Source organism: Monopterus albus, unplaced genomic scaffold (assembly GCF_001952655.1).
Source record: "Monopterus albus unplaced genomic scaffold, M_albus_1.0 scaffold66.1, whole genome shotgun sequence".
NCBI classification, from domain to species: Eukaryota; Metazoa; Chordata; class Actinopteri; order Synbranchiformes; family Synbranchidae; genus Monopterus; species Monopterus albus.
The window spans coordinates 1,633,787-1,642,494 of NW_018127946.1; the positions used below are offsets into that span (position 1 = coordinate 1,633,787).

At 41.3% G+C, this 8,708-nt stretch overlaps 2 protein-coding genes across 2 annotated transcripts in view; both read right to left on the reverse strand.

Moving 5' to 3' along the window:
* Nucleotides 1–1,031: 1,031 nt before the first annotated feature.
* On the reverse strand, nt 1,032–4,954 carry homeza (homeobox and leucine zipper encoding a). The gene is made up of 2 exons (XM_020604587.1): nt 4,332–4,954; nt 1,032–3,168 (listed from the first exon to the last, which is right to left on the reverse strand). The coding sequence occupies exon 2, from the start codon at nt 3,139–3,141 to the stop codon at nt 1,114–1,116; it is 2,028 nt and encodes a 675-aa protein (XP_020460243.1). The 5' UTR covers nt 3,142–3,168; nt 4,332–4,954; the 3' UTR covers nt 1,032–1,113.
* Nucleotides 4,955–5,639: 685 nt separating this feature from the next.
* The window catches only part of dhrs1 (dehydrogenase/reductase (SDR family) member 1), a 5,296-nt gene continuing 2,227 nt past the window's right edge, over nt 5,640–8,708 (reverse strand). The window contains exons 2-9 of the mRNA XM_020604490.1: nt 8,270–8,418; nt 7,937–8,080; nt 7,704–7,783; nt 7,253–7,385; nt 6,997–7,140; nt 6,844–6,913; nt 6,503–6,583; nt 5,640–6,388 (exon numbers count right to left, since the gene is read on the reverse strand). Coding sequence (XP_020460146.1) covers nt 6,252–6,388; nt 6,503–6,583; nt 6,844–6,913; nt 6,997–7,140; nt 7,253–7,385; nt 7,704–7,783; nt 7,937–8,080; nt 8,270–8,413 — 933 coding nt within the window. The 5' untranslated portion in view covers nt 8,414–8,418 and the 3' untranslated portion in view covers nt 5,640–6,251. The remainder of the gene's footprint in view (nt 6,389–6,502; nt 6,584–6,843; nt 6,914–6,996; nt 7,141–7,252; nt 7,386–7,703; nt 7,784–7,936; nt 8,081–8,269; nt 8,419–8,708) is intronic.

Here is an 8,708-nt window from a genome sequence, read left to right on the forward strand (position 1 = left end):
CCTACAGTGTGACACTTGCATTGACTTTTCATGACTAACGGGATGACAAAACGCTTTGTCGAGATCTTGCTCATCTAACTCATGTCCAGACATCACTAAGGAAATAAACTGTTTAAAGCCAACTTTCCCTCTGGAGATCAACTAAATATATGAGCTTTTTTTCTTCTTGCAAACACAGAAATATATGAAATAACTAATAAATACATTAACTGACACCCTAGATGCATAGCATTTGTACTACAATTCACAATCTGAGTTGACAGAAACAGAATGTTAATTTTTCTTTGGATTCAAACCCTGTTAAGCTTAAACAGCACATGGACCCCCCCATTAGTTATCAGCCCTATACCTGTTAAGACAAGAAATACTGACTGAATCAATGAACGCAAATCAAAAGTGAAGCAGATAATCCGATGTTTGTGTGATGATGGGATTGTGTCTTAGTACTGTTAACCTTTGCTATGAGAAAGGTACAGTTGAATATAAATGAAATAGTAATCAGACATTGCAGCGGTGTGTCTAAGAGAATCATGAACATATTTCACAAATATGCTGAAACAATCAAATCAGATGGGATGGCATTCTGTTTTTTTAAAAGGCATGTTCAAAAGTTTCAGTGATAACGGATCAAAAACAACAGTTCAGTTTGGAGTTAATCCTTTGTAAAATAATTAGATGGCAGCAGGCTCTAAACCCAATTAAAGTGCAAGAAGTCAATTTAAAGTGTACATGTCCAGTGTGCTTTTCATGATAAAGAATTATTGGTTGTAAAGGAATGATGACACACAGTGATCAGTCAATGAATTCACCAGCATAGACATTTTTACAGAGCAGTTTCTTATCTGCTAGTCAGGTACCAAAAGTACACCCAGTTTAAATTATACTACTACAATATACTACAAATCTGTAGTAATAATAGCTACACAAAAATAATAAGCTTAAAAATTACAGTAAACCAGTGTACAAGTTACTGTCCTATTTACAGCAACACAGTTTTAATTAAAGTAAAAATATATTAGAATAAGAAAACCTGCCTCAATTAAAGCAATTTAAACCAAAGTAATAACTATGCTTGTTGGTGCAAAAGATGTGAGGAGCACTCTGCCTACTTTTTTAAATGTTCTCGAGTCTGATTCCAGTGTCTCCATCAGTAATATGCTCCTGGTCAACCTCCCCAACATCCTGAGTTGCAAACCAGTCTCTCACTTGCTGATAGCTCATTCTTGATTTCTTGCATAGAGTGTCAAGGTCTTTTTCATGTAGTGAGCCTGTTGAAAGGTAATATGTTACCAGTGGCTGGGTATCAGGGAAATCTGTACTTGTTCCATTTCCTTGAGATTTTCGTTTGCGGCTACCCCCAACCCGAGGAGAGGTCCCAGAGCTACTTCCATTAGTTAAACCACTGTTACCTTGCTGGCCAGCAAGGTCTGCCAAGAACTGGTCACGGACCCCTTTTACCCAGCGCAGCTGGCCATTTTTAACAGCATACCGTGTGTCACCAAACCACTGAATAACATCTGCGCGGGGTAGACCTGTAAGCTTAACTAGTTCAGTGTAATCTTCACTCTTGGGCCACTGGCAGCGTAAGAAGTGCTGCTTTAACACATCCAACTGCTCCTTGGTCTTTCTTGGTCGCCCTGCAGGAGTGAGGGCAGGGGATTTGGATTTGGATGAGGAAGCCCCTGAGACATGCAAGGGTGTTTGTGAGGGACAGGCTTTGGCTGACTGGGCAGACTTTGTTGGTGTGCTGATGCTGTTTGAAAGGGGTTCAGTAGGTGAGGCAGTGAGTGACGGACTGCCAGAAGGGGAAGAGTAGGGAGAGGATTTTACAATACCTGATGGTTCCTGTGGAACATCTGGCTCAATTTTGCAGGTCTTGGTCAGTTGTAAGGGTTGTTCTTCACATTGTTCTTCATCTTTAAAACTGTCCCCATCACCAGAAAGCTCCTCTATAACATCACACCCTTCTGCCTCAAGGGCTTTCTCCCCAAATGCTTCCAGGCTGTTTGACAAAAAGGTCTGAAAGAAATGTGTCTTTCTAATCCTATTTCTACGACCTCCCTCCTGGCCCTTCATGCTGCTAAACTGATGGGGCTTTTGAGTGATAAGTGGAAGAGGTTGACTTTGTTGATCATGTTTACCTCCCACAGCAGTGTGTTGAGAATAGCCCTGGGCTGCTGCCAGGCTTCCTCGGCCAACCCTAAGCTGGTAACGGCTGTCACTGAACCATTTACGAATGTCATTGCGGGTCAGTCCAGTTTCCTCTTGCAGACGTCTTAGCTCTGCTTCTGCAGGCCAGTTCTCTCTCAGAAAGCTCTTTCTAAGAGCAGCGAGCTGAGCCTTAGACTTTTTGTAGCGCCCATGACGGTGCTGTCGTGAAGATGACTCTGAAAGGTCCAGTGAAACCTCATTTGCTCTACTTGCTGCTGGTGGGCGGTAGAAATATGAATCCTGAGGAGGTGGAAGGGTGGAACTGAAACATGGGGCTGTGGGTTTAGCTGGTTTATAGGACGCTGGTGGCTCACACTTTGGTTTTGTCTTCTGGGGGGTGAAGCTGGAGAAGGCACCCTCCACTTCATTCTTCTCCTTATCCTCTTTTAACACTTCATCACCAATTGTGCTCTTGCAACTCATTTTGGTTTCCTCATTTGTTTCAGCAGAGTCATCATAAAGCTCAGGTACTGCCAGCTTCCGCCGTGTCTCCTCTATTTCCTCTGAGGACCAGCTAATACCATATTTAATTCTCTGCACCATAAACCACACCTTAACTTTGTCCAGTGGCAAGGCACATACCCGGGCCAAGGTGTTAACCTCACGGGATGATGGGTATGGAAATAAATTAAAGGCTCGAACTAGCTCTGGGATTGAGTCAAGTTCACGGGTCTGATCTGACTGTGTCCATACCAGTTTCAGTCCCTCTGACACCAGAGGCAGGCACACAACAGAGTTGTGATTAGTGGTGAAACTAGCCACACCACTTACGTTGCTTTCAGCTGAGCTGGCAGAATGGTGCAAATCCTTGGAGAACTGTTTAGCTTCAAGCTTTCCTTCACATTCTTTCTTTCTTACTTTCCCTTCAAAAGGCTCCTTCATAGCCATAAGTAGTCCATTTCTGCCATTGTGTTCACGGTAGGTTGCCATCTGGGATATCAAAATAGGTTCTTTCACCTAGAAAAGAAACACAAACATCAATTTAGGTGTTTGTTTTTTTGCTTGTCTCAACTGCCAACTGTTTTGATTTCACAGATAAGAACACTGTAGGGAGAGGGAAACTTTCTTCAGAGTACAGCCAACGTACAGACTATGATGTTTTAAGAACTTTGTTCTCATTCATCCTCAAAGTCAGTTATATGGCAGCTGTTTCCCCATCCCCCCTACTTTGCACTCCTATTCTGAACTCCCAATGAAACTAGTCGTATACTCCTCATCCAGACTGGGCTCCCCTCCCCCAGCATGTGGTGACTGACTTTTGTTTTGTGTGGGTAGGGAGATCGGTCGCAAAGGGTGGGAGCATGGGGAATTTGGATCTATGAGAAATCCATCACAGTCATTTCTCTCAGCCCTTCCCAGTTGGGCTTTGTTCCACTTCCAAGTGCTCGGTCCAAAAGAGAAGTGTAACCTCTTTACAAAAACAGATACCACAATGGAAATCTGGAACGTTACAACCGACATAATACACATTCCGATAATATTACAGATCAGATATTCCTTATGAAAAGTGGTTTGAAATTCTAAATACAGTTTTTTCTTCATCAACAGGTGTTAAGACAGCATTTCAACATATGACAATGGATAGCTATGTCAGTTTGCTTGGTAGAAGACTAAATACAAAGAATTATGATTAACTTTTGGACCAGCATTTATTGATATTTTTGTCTTATTGCAGTCTTTACCTTATTTGCTACATCACTCATTTGATTGCAACTACTGACTGATCAGTGTCTTACAAATAACTTAATTTAGTGTTGCGCATTTAGGTGCGAGATTACGCCAAGGCCGACGATTTGAATCGCTTGAGCCACGTAATAAAATCTTCAAGTGTACCAAAAACACAGCCAACAGTGTATTAGTCTTGAGTCACTGAAACCTATTGGGATGATGTGGTAGCTTCCTGGGCGTGTTTGATGTTTGACTTTAACGTGCTCTGAGAGTTTAAACACTGGATCTTTGTTGTACTATAAAACACAAAGCTACAGAAGTTGCTCACTGTGCCAGCCACATTAGCAGTCCACCGTCTCCCCCTTTATGGCGTACTCACTAAAACGCCTCACACTGCACAGGCGCACTTCGCCATCAGACCCGCTTCAGTGAAACATAAAAAATAAACTTACCGAAAATGCCAAAACAGCCCTTTATACCCGAGGTCCGTTTGGGCGAGAAGAAAGCAAAAGAACCCCGGACTTTCCCTCCAGGCACTCCGCTTCTTATGGCCGAAGTTTAGTTGAAGACCGAGGAATATGGTCCGTGTGTCTGTTTGACCCCTGTCTTAAGCACCTCGACGGATTACGATCGTGATACGAAATACGATGCGACCAAGTTTGTCGCCTTCCTTATGAGTTCAGTCGTCGACTAATTCTTGCCGCGGAGAACACAAATCTCTCAGTCCCTGAGATTCAGGCACGAATTCGAGTCGCTGTTACTTCGTCCTCCTCGGTTCCTCCGTTGTTGCTTTTGTTCTATAACTGAGAAGTGTTTTCCCCTGTCCGGCCAGATCGAGGCGAGGCGGAGCTCAGGACCAGGAAGCCAGAAGGCCCAACTGCCTCTCCAACAGTGAGGGCCGGGTGGGAGCGCCAGTCTGGCAGAGCAGCCCATGGATTGGAGGGCGGAGGCGCCTGTATAATAAATCCGTGGTAGTAGGCTAAAAAATGTCACGTCCACCACCCACTAGCACCCCACCCCCAGTGTGATGCACAGACGTCTGATGATTTCATCTGATCTCTGCATCCACCCAACTCTATAAAATACCAGGGGTCTTTAACGTTCCTAAACGGACTCGTTTGCAATTTTTTCCGAAGGTCCCCGAAGTACTTGGATCAAAGTTTAGAGCTTCTGGTTGTCAGCACAAATTCACAGCTACCACGGAGCACTCTGTACATTTTCTGGAAATCTGAGCGTTTTGCCAACTAGAGAAAAGTTATATTTCACACTTAAAGGATTAACACCTGATGATATTTCACTGGCAGGTTCTGTCACGTTTAAGCCCCTAATAGCAATACCTAAGTATTGCTACTTTTAAGCCAGCTAAATAAATACACAAAGAAGACACTAGAATTTTATTCCTAGAAGCTGGGTGAATGTACATGTTCATGTTAGGAAATAGAACTTGCAGAAAATAAAACTTGTGAACACTTAATTTAATATTTAAGCAAATAAAATATGAAAACCCCAAATAAAAGAATTTTACTTTGCACTGCTGGGACTGCAGAATTTACAATATAAAACCCTGGCAATGGCCCTGTGTCAGTCCCCTAAGTTTTGCCAAAATTAAGACCCAGACACATTTAGATGTATCCTACTGATTACAGACTATTACATTTTCTTTGTTCTGTAAACAAGATGAATGTAGACTACACAAAAGTGTTGCAGTGTTCCGTCACTGAAAATAAGGCAACTGTAGTCAAATAATGAGAAGTATAAACAAGTGTTAACATTCCTTTATTACCCAGTTCAATAGTAGTGGTGTTGTACATATAAACATGCAATACAAAAATATCTGCTGAAATAGGTGCAAAACTATAAAAATATTTGTTTCATAAATGTGTGATATTTAGCTTTGGATGGTTGTAATTTCATGTTTAAAAAATTCACATTGGTCATTATAACTGACTGTGGCTTCACTCACAGCTGATTTGTTAAAATGTGTAAAAGTACAGGAAATATGCTACTGAATTCTTCATGCTTTCTTTATTTTCTTGTTTGTTTTTATTGCACTCTGTTTTGGTCAGAGCACACTAATTTCGTAACGCATGATTGTGTAATGACAATATAGTCTATTCTATTCTATGTTTATCTCAACCTTATGAATGGATATATACAATAATTTAAACAATATTCCTTCAAAAACAATAAGCTGTGGTCAGTCTAAACTGTCTAATCTGTGTGGTCAGGCAAGTTTTCTTGTCACCATGTATCAGTAATTGTTCTGATCCTCAACCATTAGCAAATCTTACAGATTTAGCTAGAATTTGGGCTACTTGAGTCCTTTGAAACACAATATGATACTGCCATTCCAGTACTGATTTAGGTAATGTTTAGAACCGGCTATTTGCCAGGGTGAGCACAAAGCGTGGCAGGTGTAGGAATGAGGGGACAACAAATGAAAGCCAGGAGAGATATGGGACCTGGCTCAGGAGGAATTTAAGGGAAGTGTAATCAGCTACAATCCTCCCTGGAAATCAACAGAGAAACAAACTGTTAGCATTAAATGTTTATACATAATTGTAATTTGAAAATGAAAATCTGTTTTATTCTTAAAGCACCAGAAAAACAAAAACAAATTTACCATCAATATCTCGCATCCCATAGCGCCTTGCCAGGTCACAGGTCATTAGAACTTTCCCAGTCAGTGACATCAGACTTTTATCTTTCAAGCAAAAATAAAAACCATGTCAAAGTAGGCTTAGTTTTCAAACAAACAAGCCTCTGACAAGCTAAATTTGCCTTTCCGCGTTTACAGTAGCATTAACTCCAAAGCATGTTATGCAGATTAAAAATGTGCACACACTTGAATGTTCACTTCTGTAAAGCTTTTCTGACTGACATTAACTGGAAAGGAGGTGTTGATGCCAGTTCAGTCTTAATGTATCAATCTGACTGTGAATACCATCCTCTACAGTATCCTACCTTTTGCCAGGTTGACAATGCACTTCCCACTCAGTTCTGTGGTCTCTCCATTGGCAAATAAAGTTTTTAACTGAGGAAAAGAAAAGCCAGAGAATCAGTAATAATCTAAAGAAGCTACCATGAATAAGAGCTGGCTGTTAGAGAAGGATCTACCTTCATATTTGCACCTGGTAGTGAATCAGTCTCCAGCATGTACTGAGACACCAGCTCTGTTTTTACCGCTCCTGGCCACAGGCTGACAGAAGCCACCCCCCTGCTTTTCAGTTCAACAGCCATGTCTGCTGCCAGTCTGTCACACTGGAAACAAAGCACAAACCAAAACAGGTCTTTATTATCCTGACAAGATAAACCCAAATAAAGTTTTTTGACCAAATTATAGTACATGTACTTCTGATAACAGAGAACTTACTGCGGCTTTACCAACACCATATGGCACATTGAAGATATACTGCAGTCCTCCGAATGATGAAATGGTGACTATCAAACCTCGACCTTGAGGCACCATCAACCGGGATGCATAAACTGAGAAGATATAGTGGCCTCTGTCAGATAAACAAAAATGGAAACAAGTCAAATATTTTTTGTCTGCTCAGTTTTAAAATACCTCAAATAAAAAGCTAATTAATATTGTCTGAATTTGTGGTAGTAAAACTATCACACTGTAGTTCTCATTACTCTCAGTTTTTTGTTTTGTTATGTATTCTGAAAGAGCTACTGAAAGTGGCACTGAACTCAAAACTAAAAGACAAAAACAAGTTGAGTAACAGTCGATGTCTGGAAAAATGTTACTAGACACGAGAACATGATGCAGTTTGATGACTCAGTTGACTTATCAGACATTACTAAGCACAAAAGCATACCGGAGGCCTGCATTGTTGATGGAATCCCAAAAAGATGGATCAATTTCCCAGAACTTCTTCCCGACATTCTCAAAGATTGCCTATAATAACACATCATACTTAGAGTTTCACACATTGAATAGTTTGTGGTTGTTCCTGTGTTTGGCTCTTTCATTTAGTGGCCCACAAGTAAGTGTACAATTTAAAGTAAGCGATATACCAAGCACTGTCTCATGTCAATGCGGTATACCTACCGGTACTCCTGCATAGGCACTGTTAACCAGGATATCCAGCCTGCCATTCTGTTCACATTTGATCTGTTCAAACAGTTCTTCAATGTCATCATCTTTGGTAGAATCACAGACAACTGGTACACAGTAACCTCCCCTCTCCTTCACCTGTGTTGATAACAAAATATCAACAAATTCTGACTGAAACCACACAAACACATTTTTAGTGCAACATTTTCTAACCCATCCACCAGACCTTGATTGGAGGGATGTATTTACATTTTGTCAGCAAATTTACAGATATTGCTTCTTCCTCTCAGTTTTACAGCTGTCTAAAAATCAAGCTCAAGATTTCACCTCTGCCGCAGTTTGTTTCAGAGTCTTCTCTTGGCGCCCTGTAATATAGACAGTGGCTCCTGCCTCCGACAGCTGGAGAGCTATTCCTCTGCCAATCCCTCTGGAGGCACCTGTCACTACACACACCCAGCCAGACAGAGACATTTTCTCTGAGGGAGGAAACAAAAATTGAGTAATAAGCTAAATGATTCACCACTATTCATAGTTCACCTGAGACCTGTAACTTGGTTGCCTTACACAACCAGAATCAGCTTTATTGGCCAGGTGTGTCGGACACACGAGGAATTTGACTCTGGTACAGCGGCTCTCAGTGTGTACACATGTCAACAAGCAAGGGAATGTGCATTAGGAAAGAGCTAAGTAAAAAATAGATTAGAGTACTTATAAATAGAGACCTGTACACACACACACACACACACACACACACACACACACATAC

What these genes read in the sequence shown, in the direction of transcription:
- homeza (XM_020604587.1), bottom strand. Translation starts at nt 3,141, where the DNA reads ATGGCAACCTACCGTGAACACAATGGCAGAAATGGACTACTTATGGCT.